Below are 15,710 nucleotides of genomic sequence, written 5' to 3' on the forward strand. Positions count from 1 at the left end.
CATGTTTTTGGGTAACAAGGTTTCAGACGGTTAGTCGTTTATGGAAATTTGTAGCGATTATTAATTATAATGTCTGCCACTATCCCCTCCACTTCTCGTAAAGTTACGTGTGACAGTTCTGTCAATACAAATCGTTTAAGAATGGTAATAATAATAACAATACTAATAATAATAATACATATAGGGCTGAATCCTGTACAATACAATACACAAAATCCATTATCAAGATATTGCTTTTGGAGACATTTCTCACATTTCCTGTCTGTATATATACATAGCTTGGCACTATACAACTTTCCTTTTGTTTGTCAGTTTTCATTGTTGTTTTTTTCCGTGTCGGTTCATCTAAGGGGTTTGAAATACTTATCTGTCGTAGCAGAAGCTTTAAGGGCAAAAAAATCTCATCATGATTTTGTATATAAACATTCTCCATGGCAACCTGAAAGGCCATTAAAAAAATTAAAAAGAAAATTAAAAGAAAATGACAATACTAAAACCTCGACCCAACCCCATCCCACCCGCCCTACAAACCACAAAAAATATGACATCACATGATTTAATAAGTTCTTGTGAATTCATGAATTTAACTGTTTATTAACTGCTGTCAAGCCCTTAGTTGTTTCCTCTTTCGTATTTATATTATCATAATGGGCTCACACACACACACACGCACGCACGCACACGCTCACAAACACCGTAAAGAATCTCACACACTACCATAAACAAAAAACGCTCAAGATCATGGCATTCTAAGGCGTTATATATATTTAAAGCCAGCGCGCCTCCACTGCTAGATTTTGTTTTGTCGTTTTTTTTTTAGCTGGTGAATTAAATACTTCTTTTTTTTTTTTTAAAGGGGGCGGGGCTGGCACCCACTCTAACCAATCACAATGCCCACGATAACAGAAGCGAAACATTCCAGCCCAGTCCCGAAGTCCCGAACTCACAAATATGGATACCCCCGTCGTGCTCCATTCCTAATGTAATTGCAGTATAACAAACAAAAAACAAAAAAAGAAGTTAATATACTTATTTGTTTTGCTTTATCATACAGCATTCATCAATACTGTGTGAATGTTAGTGTGTCTTATCCGTACATCTCCGGGGAGCGAATGATGTCCGTGTTGTTAAAAGTGCAGTTAGCCAACGTTCTTTCTCAGCTCTCTCCTTTCTTTCTCTCTCTCTTCTCAGTCTACGGGCAGTGTGTGTGCGCTACACTGCACCTCCTATGTCGCTCCTATTTCTGTTTTATTTTTTGCCTCAAGTCATTGCCACTGTAGACCACAAGGTGGCGCTGGTCTCCCATTTTTTCTACTTGCAGGGCCAAATTTAGTACCACGCGCTTCCTTAACAACTTAGTCACTGGAGACGTTTGACCAGTAAAGTCGTAGTTCATCCATGACAATTGGGTTTAAATTTCAAGGCGCTTTTCTTCAGTTTCAACTTTCCTATGTGTGACACTTGCACTTTTGAAATGCATCAAGGTTGACGACTCGCAGCAAATTGCGTGTCCTCAGTGCACGAAGCTCGGGCTGGTCTCTCTTGTAGCTCCTTTAGAAAGAAACTGCAAGATATAAATATCCTCCCACCTCCATTTCCCTCTTTTTTTCAGGTGTAGTCCACCTCTGCTCCTCTGTATCCATTATTCTCTTGCTGCTCTGCAAGCGTGCTCAGCAGAGAGTGCTGTCAGCATTACTTCCTGCAAATAAATTCGCTCAGTCCAAGCGTCCGTCTGCGGAGGCGGCGACCAGAGCCTTCCTCGAGGAGATACGTCACATCTATCGCTGTAAAGAGACATAAACAAATTCATTTTCATCAAACTTGCATTACATTAGTTGCAGTGTGGGGTTAAAAGAGCAGCTTATGAATACACATGATGTTTAAAAATGTATATATATTAAAACTTTTTTTTTTTTTTTTTAGGTTGAAATGTGACCTGGCTGATTCAGATTCAGCCATAAATGTTATGGTCAATAATGTATAATTTTATATATATATATGTATGTATATGTATATGTGTGTGTGTGTGTGTGTGTGTATGTGTGTATATATATATATATATATATATATATATACACACACATATACATATATATATATACACATATATACATACATATATACATATATATACACACACACACACACACACACACACAATAATATAGTAATGATAATAACATTATTATTAATATGAATATCATTTCCAATTTAAAACTGTATTTATAAATATAAATAAAAAAATTATTACCCATAATAACATTCATGGGTTAATCTCACAGAAAAATAAATAAATCCTGGTCAAATTTCACCCCTAAAAAAAATATAAACATATTCTCAGTCTTACCATTCTTGCTGGGCGCCCGGTGCAGCAGATCGAGCAGAATCTTGTTCAATCGCTCTCTCTGCGCTTCCCTCCTTCCCAGGATTGACGGATGAAGAGGTGAGGAGGAGAGCGAGGCTGAGCACGGGGCGTCCAACACGTCCCGCACTCCTCCTCCCCTTTCCCGAGAGCCTTCGTCCATGTCTCTCCTCTCTCCCCTCTCCTCACCCTCCTCTTCTTCCTCCACGTCTTCCTCCTCTCCACCTGTCCTCCTTTCCTGTGATGTGGATTGCTGGGGAACAGGGGTGCTGGAGTCCTCTTGAGGGGTCTCCACGTCTCCCTCCGCTCCTCTTCCTCCGCCCTCGTCCCCATCTCTCGAGTAGCCGGCAGACAGCCGGTCACATGATGCGCTGGGGGAGGGCTCTTCATCGCAGTTTGTTGCACCTTTGGGCCGCTCACTCTTCCAGGCAGAACGGCCGCCGTTCCTCTTGTAGTTATCCGGCACATAGTGAGGCTGTAGAAAGAGAGATAAATTCATGAAATTTTAATGGAAGCACCTCGCCTACTTAAACTAGTTTAGATTCAAACAGTCATGAGTTAAGTGGGGAAAATACAGATACAATGTAATCAAATTAACCGACTCCATAATGCCACTTCTGATCTAAAACAGTAAAAATATGAACAAAATATTATATTTACTATAGGGCTGTCAACTTTAACGCATGCGCTTAATTTTGGTCCAGTTTAACACGTTAAAATATTTAACGCAATTAACAGCATCCGTAAATTTTTGTCCTCCTTTGGCTAGCTTTACATTATATGATCCCGCTCTTATTCATGCAAATGCTTTTAAACCATTCAAAACCGACAAGACAAAAGAGAACAAGCTGCCTGTGAATGTCCCGTCTATTTGACACACACACGACGCACAGAATGACGTGCACAAGCAGCGCGCCAGAATACTGTTCTCTTTCGCGCTTGCATGAATAATAACACACAATTATCCCAAAATGTCCATTTTGTCGAGTGTCCTCATAACTTAAGAGCAGTCTTAAATGAACGTAAAGAATAGTGAGGAAATGAGACGCGTGTGAGATCCGTGTCTTGTGCAGGCTGGTTTTAAAGGGACAGCAGCCAAGCCAGACTAATAACAGAACAAATTTGTGATTAATCGAGTAAATTTTTTTAATTGATTGACAGCACTAATTTACTATAATATTATACTATAATAACATTTACGGGTTAAACTCAGAAAAAAATGGCAAGCTCAAATTGCAACCTAAAATAAAAAATATATTTTTGTTATATAATGTAACAATTACATTACACATTAAAGCTCAAAACATTATTATTAATAATATTAATAATGTTTATTAATAATATAATTTCCCATGTAAAACTAAAATATAAATTAAACAAATTATTGGTCAAAATAACATTTATGAAAGAATCTCAAAGAATTGTCCAGATCAAATGTAAGTAACCACCCTAAAACACAATAATAATATTATTAACTTTAATAATGTTACTTCCCCATCTACTGTCAAACTGTAAAAAAAAAAAAAAAAAACCCTGATATATAGTCATTTATAGGAGAATTTCTGAAAGAAATCTCCACACCAAAAAATAAATAATTTTTTAAAAATATATTAAAACAAAAAAGTAATAGATGTTATTAATATTACAAATACGTATTAATATTCTTTACATAATTTCCCATCTAAAACTGTAAAAATAGGAATAAAATAAGTTAGTGACCATAACATTTATGGGTGAATCTTTAAATGCCCATATCAAATTTCACCTCACACAAACATATTAATTTAAAAAGATAATACATATATTTTGTAATATAATGTGATATAATTATATGAATAAAATGTCTTATGTTACACATAATAATATTATTAATGTTGTCATGCAAAAAAATTAAAGGTGCCCCGGTCTCTCTAAACCCCTCCTCTCGATAGCTTCCTCGGCTCTGATTGGTCAGACGGCCCACTCTATTGTGATTGGTCTACTGCTTACAGCACGTATCAGAAACGAAACTTCCATTACAATATCTGAACTTCAGCTCCGGAAGCTTCCTCAGCGCTTGATACACAGTGATACGAACAGTTACGCTGGCGTCGGTTTTACCGTATCAATTCCAGTGCTAGTCCTCATCCTTTGGAAGTGGAAGTTTCTTTACACAGAAAACAGCGTCTTCTCGACATGTCGACAACACGAGATGTTGCGGGTCAAAGTAACTAAAACCATAGGCTGGCATTATGCAAATGTGTTACAAACCTACGTAGATTAGGGCTGTCAATCTTCCTCTATAATACTATTCGAATTCCATTCCTTATTTTATTTAATATTCGAATAATATTCAAATATTAAATGCTCAAATTCATCCTATTATTAATATTTACGACATTACAGTCTTATGGATCGCCAATGCCAATGCGTGATGTTGATCGGTCTCATATCTTCATCGTGTCAGTTTGTCTGTTATTGCCTTTTGGCGAACAGCTGGTAAGCCCCGTGACGAGGAGAGAGGCAGAAAATAAGTAATTCTTGCCTGTTTTAGCGGCAGTTCCTCGGAGAGATCGTCTAGCTTGTCAGTCAGGGTGTAGCGTTGTCATAAAAAATAACGTATATTTTTCTCTCCGGTTTGGCGTTTTAATTAATGAAAACGCACTCCAAAGTGGATACATTTGAAAACGCCGTTTTCGCGTTGTAGTGTGGACTGTCCGACTGTGAATCAAATTGTCAGGAGTGGTGATCTCCGTTTCCGTGGTGGAGACATTGCTCTCCGCGATTTTTTACAGTAATGTTATGATGATACAGCGTGGATAACGTGCACAATTGTGTTACGATTCAAAAACTTTATTCATCAAAAGAAACAAAAGCATTTAATTTTCACATGCGTTTACACTAGACACAGTTGTAAACTTTCAAACCAAGGCGGCGAGAAAGGCAAGATTGCAAAAAAAATAAAAATTAAATATACATTAAAAAAGCAATATTCGAATAGGAACTTAAGCATACGAATAGTATTGATTTTTTTTTATATTCGAATTATATTCGAATTTCGGAATTCGTTCCAACAGCCCTAACGTAGATACGTTACGAAAGTGAGACTGGAATTCCTGACTAATAGTTTCGAAGTTCAGAATCGAATCTTTCTTTTAGAAGACAATAACTTTATTTGTCATGCACTTTGATCTTTAAAACTTTGCAGACCGTTTACATTAACAAACAGATATTTTACACACTGCATGAAAGGTAACATTCGAAAAAGTATAATGGTCTTTAATGGTCCTAAAACATCCGTCTTTATTTTTTTCTTAAACATTTCTTCCCCCTCCACTACTCACAGAGAAGTCTCTCTTCGGCGCCAATCTTTTGGGGAAGTGGTTGAAAGCGTAGGGCTTGGTGCACACCGGGTATCGGTTGCGGTGGATCTTGTAGAACAGGTGTGCCGATTTATCCAGCCGGTAGTCGCAAATGTAAACGTCCTGTTCCTTTACCCCTTTCGGACGACCTGAATCCATTAGCAAGAGAAGTGGTCATTAGCATGCAAAGAGTGTGGTGTTTTCAGCATGGAACATCTGGTTCAGTGCATTTCTTGGATCTTACAGCTGATTTATTTCAAACGGTTGTATGTGTGAACATCTCACCCTTGCAGTAAGTATACAGGTCCAACACACAGCACATCCCCACCACTGCCTCCAGTGGTATGATCTCATAGAGAGGCACTCGGAACAACTCGTTATGATAGAAGCGGCGGGAAGGAGAGTGGTGCGTTTCATGGGGGCGGAAATAGTGATGACCAAAGGCAAACCTTTCACCTCTACAGAAAAAGAAAGAGAGTCCAGATCACATTTAAAGATATAGTTCCCCAAAAAAAGAAAATACATTCCAAACCCGTAAGACTTTGGTTCGTCTTCGGAACACAAATGAAGATCTTTTTGATGACATCGGAGAGCTTTCTGTCCCTCTATTGACAGCTAAGCAACTACCAATTTGACGCTTCAAAAGTTCATAAAGAGATCGTAAAACTAATCCATATGAATTGAGCGGTTTAGTCCAAATTTTCTGAAGAGACTCGATCTCTTTATATGATGAACAGATTGAATTTAGGCTTTTATTCACATATAAACATTTATCAATTCACACATCAGTTGTGGTAAACGGAAGCTCAAGCATGTTCGCTTGACGTGCGAGAACCAATGAGGTTCATTCTCATATTACACAGCACGTTTGAGCTTCCGCAAGAACCAATGAGGTTTATTCTCGCATGTTACGCAGCACGTTTGAACATACGTCAAGCAGGATCGGTTGAGCTTCTGTTTTATGTTCACTGATCAATGTTTATATGTGAATACAAGCCAATCAGTTCATCAGATAAAGCAATCAAGTCTCTTCAGAAACTTTGGACTAAACCTCGCAATTCATTACGTTCTCTTTCTGAACTTTTTGAAGCGTCAAAGTGGTAGTTGCATAGATGGTTAAAGGAGAGAGAAATCTCTCAAGATTGAATTTTTAAAATAACTTCATTTGTGTTTTAGGTGTCCAAATAAAGAAGTGAATCAATTGAAGTTTTATCAAATACAAAACTTCAAATATTGAAAGTTTCAATAGTGGGAGTGTGGGAAATCTCACTTTTCATTTTTCCAGAGTTTCTCGATACGGAAGATGTCCAGTTTGTCTCTGTTGATATGAGACAGGAGACGGTATGATTGACGCACCGGCTGGCCTTCTTGTGTGCGTCTGCTGTCCCGCATGAGGTACACACAGTCACCTACGACAGCCACATGCAAACATAAACACATATATTGTATGCTTACAAATATAAAATCCAAACAGAACATCATTTCAACACATTTGAACAAAAATACCGTTAAAAAACTTCTTTTTTTTTAAATGAAGTCTCTTATGCTTACCAAGGCTGCATTTATTTGATAAAAAAAATCAGTAAAATACAGTAAAAATTGAAATATTTTGAAAAATTATTACAATTTAAAAGAACTGTTCTCTATTTGAATCCACGTGGAAACCCTGATACATTTTTTCAGGATGAATAGAAAGTTCAAAATGAACAGCATTTATTTAAAATAGAAATCTTTTGCAACATTATAAATGTCTTTACTGTCACTTTCAATCAATTTAATGTGTCCTTGCTGAATGAAAGTATTAATTTCTTTCTTTATTTTAAGAATATTGTTCAAACTTTTGAACGGTAGCGTGGATTTCATTTCACAAACACACACACACACACACACATACCCTGATGCAATAGTAAGTCATCACGCAGCAGGCATATATAATAGATGGATCCTGATTGGGCATAGCTGGGTTGGGGCACCATTGGGACTTCCTGTTGCAGCAATGAAAGGAAATGCATTAAAAGACTAAATAAAAACTCTTTCAAAAGTTCAGAACTTTCTGAATGACAGAAGAGATCTTAATCTTAAAGTGACCTTTAAAATGTTGTGATAAGAGAGCATATGGCTGTTCTAAACACAGTCAGAGAGGAAGCATGAATTAAGGTTACACAGACTGAAAGGTCACATACCCTGTCCACTGGACGAGGGTCACACAGCTCGCAGAGATAATGCTCCACTTCTGCCTCCAAACGCATGCAGTCACAGTGCTGCCACACCTGACAGACAGAAACACAGAACATATATATTACAGACGGTTTAAAATCCATACACAACACATTTCATGAACAATATGAATAATGATAGAATAATGAATAGTTAAATAGCTTACAGTTGTTATTGTTCACTAAAACTACTAAAACAATTTTTTGGTAATACAATCAAATAAAAATGTGATTGACGTACTGTACTTATAAGTTTATCTTCACTGTCACTTTTGATCAATTTAATGCATCCTTGAGTAAGCCATATCAATCATGTGGCGCAAATGGCGTGGGATGAGATGCACACTAAATTTGAAAACTTATGTTTAGGGGTTTGTTGAAAAATATGAGCACATACCATGCACTTCTCACACTGGATCATGAGCCCTTCGTCCTTGTACATGCCACAGATGCAGCGGATGACATCATCGTCTTTGTCGTGGCTGCCCCCTCCGTCATGGTGATTGTGGGCGTGGTCTCTCTCCAGCGAATCAGAGCTGTCGGCCTCACTGGCCGTCTCGCCCACAATCTCATCAATCTGGACAGCGGCCTCGTGACGCGCGCCATAGTACGCCTTCCGCAGCCGGCACACGTCACGACCCAGGGCAGACTTCCGGCCATAATATTTCTGTTGAGAAGAAGAAGAGATTAAGGAAAGTGCTACAGAATAAGCCAGAGAAGATTCTTTCTTTTTTAACGCTTTTCTAATGAGGACAAAATTACTGAGTGCATCTTACAACTCTTTTGTCCAAATAACTTATTTATTCATTATACTTGAGTACTTATATTAATTACAATGATTTTTATTCATTATAATTATCTGATTATCATTCATTATAATTATATCATAATGATTTACATTATAGACTTAAAGCAATCATATTTGTGAGTAAGAAAATAGCCTGAGAAGTGTAACTAACCTCAGCATTGCGAAACACTTTGAGCATGTCCGCATCAAATGCCTCGACGGTTTTGTAGTGTCCAGTGAGGATCTGCTTCTCTATGGTACTGAGATCTAGTGGATCGGTGACCTTCTCATAGTACTGTATGTTTCTGTAGACGCACATGAACACAGTACAAAAAGTATTGCCATGAAGGATGATGACATTTTAGTGACCGTAAGACTGTTCTCACTGCAGTTATTAATCATCAGACTTTCATAAGAACCATATCTGGAGGTCTCTGACAACTAAGGCAATGTTCAGACTGTCAGTCCAAATACTTTTTTGTGTATTAAAATACAAAAAAAAAAAATTTTCACATGAAATGCGAGTTTTGAAATGCGCTACATTCATATGTGGTTTGAAATCCTATTCAAATCGCATTTCTGTAAATCCGTTTCAGTCTGATGCTCTTATCGGATTTCGCATGTTTATGTAAAACGTAAACATGTCAGACGTTGTTATAGGAAACATGCTGAAAGTCACTGCAGAAACAAGGTTGTGTTGATGCAAAGTGCCGGTCGAGTAGAAAGTTGCAATGTAACAGAGACATGTTTTGAGACCGACGGAGACGATATAAAAGCTGCACATACCAGCCTCCTACAATTCTGCAGATGCCTCATAACAGTAGCCCAGCACGGCGGCTACATATTGTAAATAAGACAACATTTGTATTGCAAACCCTTCCGCGTTGCTGTTGTTGTTTTTGGTGTATCCCTATCAACGCAACATCATTGCCATTGAAACCAATGGAGATATTCTGGAAAAAGAAAGAGTGCCACGGGACACACAAATCGGATCTGAACAGTCGCGATACACTGTGTGGACACTGGACAGTCAATAATTTAGATCAGATTCCAGTCGGACGCACAAATAATCGGATTTGGACTGACAGTGTGAACATAGCCTAAAGGCCCTGATATACTCATGGCTTTTTGTTCTTGGCTTAGGGGTAAAAGAAGATCGAAATGCGCAAGCTGTAGTATACTGTTAGCGAACATCCCGACGCCACCCACACTGCTGAGAGCGGCGTTTAGATGAATATGTAAATATGTGCTGCTCGCTTTCAACAAAAAAATAAACACGCATAATAGTAGTGAGAAAATTTAAAGCAGCTCTCCAGTGTGTTCATGTTTTTACTCGTGACATCTGACCACGACAAACTGAACAGAAGAAATTAACTGGAGAAAAATTCCTCCTCAAAGAAGCCAGAGCCTCAGAGCACACCTACCTATTACATTATCGCCACAGACCAATGGTAGTATGAAGGTGTTTACCAGCTGGAAAGTTCGCTTTGGCAAGCTGTTTCAAACTCCCAAAACGAACTCCAAACTAACTTTGTTTTGGCCTGATTTTGTTTCGAAAAGACGTCACACCAGTTCGTTCTTCGAGTTCGCTTGAAGTATATCAGGGCCTTATTTAAGCCTCTGCAGACCCTTTAACTGCACCAAATTACTTAAAAGTCCATATTTATATTGTAAATACTCTGTACTAAGAACATAATATTGTTCTCACCTCTTCCTTGAAGGCAGGTTAAGCAGCGGAGCAGCAAGAGTCTGACCAGATGAATCTTCAAAGTACAAGAAAGCAATTGATATTGTCAGTGTGTAGGTCATAAGCAGTGTGTAAGTGCAAACAAGTCTCATGACACTGAAGCAATAAAACAAAAATGCACTAAGATTAAATTGAAATTAGATTCAACATTCTAGATGAAATCAAAAGTAAAGCCTTTTGCAGAATCGCATACCTCACTAACTGAATTTTGTATAACTAAATCATTTAAAATGATATTTCCATCAGAACAAATAACTAACGAGTGTCAGCGTTTAGTAATAAGTTCACAACTGATTACAGTCCAGTCAACCAAACTGAGAAACTACAGATGTGAAATGCATGTCAAACTCAGTGTAACTCCATTATGCCTCGATTACGACTTTGGTTCTTGCTTTGCATAATGAAAATGTTTATGCAGCAATTAAAGCGACTGCCAACAATAAGATCAATAGCATTAACTGCAGGTTTTTATGGGTTTATGTGTGATGGTATGTCTGAATGAATTAGTGTCTGTTTACCCTTGTAGCTTGTGATCATGTCACAGATCTCTTTGAAGATGTGTGCCAGGCGCGCAGTGCGTGTCACTTCCGTGTTCTCCTCGGCTGCCGCAAGCCTGCGTGTGCGAACAGAGCGTGACGTCTGCAGCGCTGAGAACTGAGTCAGAAACACATCTGGAAAAAAGAAACAAACAATGCTAATCATGATTTACTAACTGTCTGAATAATCAAAGCAGTAAATGACAAGCTTGCATGCATAAAATTAGTCAGCTGACATGAATATCATTCACACACCTGACTTGATGTTGCCGTCATCGCGGATGACTCCTCCCCAGCGTGTGTAAAGAGACATGCTGCTGTTCTCCCTCTCTCGCTCTCTCTCTCCCTCTCGCTTCAGAAGTTCCTGTTTCTCCCGCATCTTCTCCCAATTCCGCAGCAGGAACACTCGATGTTTCAGCACAAAGTTCCTGAATTAAACAAGAAATCAGTGGAGGATGTCTGGGCCTTTACTATGAGAGATTAGGCATTTATAACATAGGTCATTTGCAAGTTGAAGTACAAAATTACTGAAATAAAAATGAAGATATATAGAAATATAAAAAACAACTAAATTACTGTTGTTGGTACAAAAAAGTCAATGCATTAGACTTGTGTGATGGGATCCTACCTCTCTCTGTTTGACATGGGCTTCATTAAAAGGTGTTGGTAAAACTTGCTGCTGTCACTGGACTCTTCCTCCTTAGGTCAAACAGAAGAAAAGAGTTTTGCCTTAGGACTATGCTGTACTAGTAGCTATTGTAGCCAACAGAACTGCATCATTACTAAATTAACTGTCTCATACCCGCTTCTTCAGTGAGTGTTTGGACTTGCGTTTCTCTTTCAGTCTCCCAAGCCTTCGGGCTCCGCCCCCTGATCCGCCCCCTTTCCCAGGCAGCCCATTGATTCGCTGGCTCTTCCCGCCAATGATGCCACGGCAACCCTCTGAGCCACACTTGCAGGCTTGCTGCATAGCAACAAGAGCAAAAAAACATTATCATTTGGCAAGCAAGAAAAAAATGTGGTCACAAATCACAAATACACATATCAAAATAAACATCAAAAATGTGAGATTTAAAGAAAGAAAGAAAAGTAAGATTCCACTAAAAAGTAAATAAATGTACACTGTGACATGTCCACAACACTGTTTTTCAACCTTATTAATATGAAATACATAATAAATGAATACAAATAATAGAAGCTTACAAAAAATTAAATGCAAAGTATTTTTTATACATTAATTATGCCTTTTAATGCCAATTGTATGGTCTTGTTGTGAATCATTTTAACTATAGTTATAATATATTATAATATTTTTTTCCGCCTTTATAATAAAGTATAATGCATAACAAATGACCAATTCAGATGCAACAAGAAATCTTAAAATATTATAATGCACTTTGACCTTGGTTACAATAATATATGAAAAGATATAATGCATTATAACATACAATATGAATACCATCGCAATGCATTACATTTAAAGGCTTTAAGTAAGGTATTTACAAAATAAAAATATTGTATATAATCAGGGCTTGACATTAACACCCGGCCACCCGGCAACTCGACAAATGCGGGAGGATTTCAGTGGTGTGTAACGCAGTCATTCCTACTAGCCACTTTGGCGGGTTGAATTTTATATATAATATATATATACATTTTTCAATAGTAGTCTTTTAAAAAGGCATCTGAAATAAAAAAAACTAAGTGCAATGTAGTGTAGTCAAAAAATACGGATTTTTTGATACATATCAATACTGAAATAACTGAAACGCTTCCAATACTCATTTTCCACAGAATAGATTGACGATACCACCTGGGCTTTCTCGCTCTCTCATCTCTCCGAAAGCGAACTGACACACAGACCTGCCTCCCCTGACTAATTTTTATTTGCTCCGGATGAATATTATTGGTGTTACAGGACTTGTATTTCGCCGTGGGATTGGGTTTATTGCCGTTCTTGGAGAGTATTCACTTAAACACAGTTAGTTATGTTTTAAGTGAACGTAAACACAACAATTGAGAAAGAAAACACGTTAAAGAGTATAATGGATCTTTGCGTCAGGTCTTAAAGTGACACTAGCCTAATATACCTGCTGCCAAATTATGGGATAATATTAATCATATCTATATGGCAGTTTTTCCCCAAGGTATCGATGTCAAAATTGTGGCCAGTGAAAATGCTGAGTGGCTAGTAACTTTGGAAAACCACTAGCCACAGTGGCTGATGAGCAAAAAAGTTAAATGTCGAGCCCTGTATATAATGTATTTTATATAATGTAATTTGGAGTCCCAACCCTTCTAGATTCTGTGGCTGGAAGAATCAGGTGTGACTATGATGCTTGAGAGTACAAGCATCCGCAACAAAACACGGCTGCGTGTTCATGTGTATGTACATGCTTCAGACAGGCATGTTCCTGACATGCGGGACACGGGTGACTGCAACTCTTTTAACATACCTGTTCTTCCATGTTGAAGGAGTGGAAGTTGTAGTCATATGTCAGTTCTATTCCGCTGCTGATGTCTTTCAGAGCAAACAGACCAATACGGTACACTCCATTCACCGACCTGAGAGAAAGAGACAGATTCATGATTTAAACTCAACATTCAACCTCAGTCAGGATTCTACAGCAATTGCAAAACAAATTGTTACAGCTCTAATAATCTGATCAGACAAGCAATGTTCAACTTTTTGGGGTGAGCAAGTTTAAAAAAAAAGTCTCATATGCTCATCAAGGCAGCATTTATTTGATTATAAATACAGTCAAAACTGTAATATTGTGGAATATTATTTAATATATTGTAGCTACCACTGACTCTGAGTGTCAATCTTTTAAATGAAATGAACTCAAGCCATCAGCATGTCAAGCAACATCAAGCATTGTGGACTTGATATTGAACAACTAGGCTGAGTTGAACAATATGCAATAAGGTAGAATGAGGCCATTTTGGCACAGATGTGGGTGTGTGTGCACTCTAACAGCTAAACACTGGGCAGCACAGCTGTGTCCCCCACCCTAAAACACAAGCTTCAGATAATCGCTCTTGTGTGAAAAGATGGATGATCTGCCACCATTCAGCCTACAAGCACAGTTTTTAATGTGTGTATGTGTGCGTGAAAGAGAAAGAGAAAAAAAACTTAGAGCAAGAGATGGAAGAGATAACATTTTTCTGTAGACTGTGTGTGTACACAAAAACCCGACGTGTCTGTAATCGTGTTACGGTACCAAGCAGATGTTGGCTACTGACCTGGATCTTGAGTTCACGATCCTGTTGCTAATATGTAATCTTTATGTTTCGACTAATTACACTAATTTATTATGAACACCTTGAGTAAAAGAGAAAAATGTGACCTTCCTCTTAAATTTTTCAACATGACCATGGCTTGTTCATAATACAGCAATTTCTAGAGGATAAAGTCATTGCTTACTCAGTACTCGTGGTTGTCCACGTCCCCACTGACTCACCGTTAAAAATGACCTTTCGGTTTATGAATTCATCAGAAGCTGATGGGATTTTATTGCCATACTTCAACAGTGACTCATCAACGGTCTCGTTTCACTCACCATTTCTGCATCTCACAGTTGGGCTCGCAGCTGTGGTTGACAAAGCGAGCCTCGTTGCCCATGCGGTAGCTGTCGATGACCATGCCGCTGTCCAGGTTCAGACAGTAGTTGCCGCTGTGGGAGAAGTACTGCTCCATCATGCGACTCCTAAACATAAAAGAAAATAATAAATAATATAATTAAAATAATACACACCATTTCATAAAGGTTAAGGTATTGTGTTTATTTTATATTTATACTAATTAATTATAAAAATAATGTATTATAAAAAATATATAAATGAATGTAAAAACCTGTCAAAATTACACTCTGTAAGAGCACAGCAATGGCACAGACGTACATAAAATATTGCAATCCACAAAACATAATGGGAGAAATATCAGACTTCAAAAGAGGACAAATTGTTGGTGCATGTCTCGCTGGCTCATCTGTGACCAGGACAGCAAGTCTTTATGGTGTATCGAGAGCTATGGTATTCAGGGTAATGTCGGCATACCACCACGTAGGGCGAACCACATCTAACAGGAGTAACTGTCGATGCAAGAGGAAGCGGTCTGAAAGGGATGTCCAGGTACTAACTCGGACTGTATCCAAAAAACATAAAACCACAGCTGCCCAACACTCTACAGAATTAAATCTCCTGTTTCCACCAAAACTCCAGAGGTTCAATATTCATGGTCGGGCTGCTATAGCCAAACCTTTGGTCACTCGTGCCAATGCCAAATGTTGGTTTCATTGGTGCCAACAGTGTAAATCTTGGGCTGTGGACAATGTGAAACATGTATTGTTCTCTAATGAGTCCACCTTCACTGTCTTTCCCACATCCGTGGGAGTTACGGTATGGAGAAGCCCCAAAGAGGCTTAACATCCAGACTGTTGATGCCCAGAGTGAAGCATGGGGTGGATCAGTGATGGTTTGGGCTGCAATATCACGGCATTCCCTAATGTGTTCCATGGGCACTTTGACAAGGACTACCAAACCATTCAGGAGGACCATGTGCCGTGAGGGTGCCGTGTATCAGCATGATAATGCACCAATACACACAATAAAATGCCTCAAAATCCCTCTGGCCACTGAGCAGGACTTGTATCTGTCATTCCCAAGACAAATTGATGCTGTATTGGCCACAAAAGGAAATTATTGTGGTCTAAATATAG

General features: G+C 38.3%; 1 protein-coding gene across 2 annotated transcripts in view; it reads right to left on the reverse strand.

Annotated features, from left to right (window-relative positions):
* Window positions 1-794: 794 nt before the first annotated feature.
* Window positions 795-15,710, reverse strand: part of ash1l (ash1 (absent, small, or homeotic)-like) — a 31,395-nt gene continuing 16,479 nt past the window's right edge. Inside the window, exons 12-28 of one of the 2 annotated variants that reach the window (XR_014629123.1) lie at window positions 14,553-14,699; window positions 13,446-13,554; window positions 11,792-11,953; window positions 11,618-11,688; window positions 11,245-11,417; window positions 10,972-11,124; window positions 10,415-10,469; window positions 8,879-9,011; window positions 8,317-8,586; window positions 7,887-7,973; window positions 7,598-7,688; window positions 6,974-7,112; window positions 5,989-6,161; window positions 5,686-5,852; window positions 2,348-2,837; window positions 1,098-1,784; window positions 795-977 (exon numbers count right to left, since the gene is read on the reverse strand). Coding sequence is in view for 1 of the 2 variants with exons in the window: in XM_084422978.1 (XP_084279104.1) it covers window positions 1,693-1,784; window positions 2,348-2,837; window positions 5,686-5,852; window positions 5,989-6,161; window positions 6,974-7,112; window positions 7,598-7,688; window positions 7,887-7,973; window positions 8,317-8,586; window positions 8,879-9,011; window positions 10,415-10,469; window positions 10,972-11,124; window positions 11,245-11,417; window positions 11,618-11,688; window positions 11,792-11,953; window positions 13,446-13,554; window positions 14,553-14,699 (2,512 nt within the window). In the remaining variant the exon portion in view is untranslated. Of the gene's footprint in view, window positions 1,785-2,347; window positions 2,838-5,685; window positions 5,853-5,988; window positions 6,162-6,973; window positions 7,113-7,597; window positions 7,689-7,886; window positions 7,974-8,316; window positions 8,587-8,878; window positions 9,012-10,414; window positions 10,470-10,971; window positions 11,125-11,244; window positions 11,418-11,617; window positions 11,689-11,791; window positions 11,954-13,445; window positions 13,555-14,552; window positions 14,700-15,710 lie in introns of both variants that reach the window. The other variant, XM_084422978.1, reaches the window with a different exon arrangement.

Source organism: Rutilus rutilus (assembly GCF_951802725.1).
Source record: "Rutilus rutilus genome assembly, chromosome: 11".
In the NCBI taxonomy this organism is placed as follows: Eukaryota; Metazoa; Chordata; class Actinopteri; order Cypriniformes; family Leuciscidae; genus Rutilus; species Rutilus rutilus.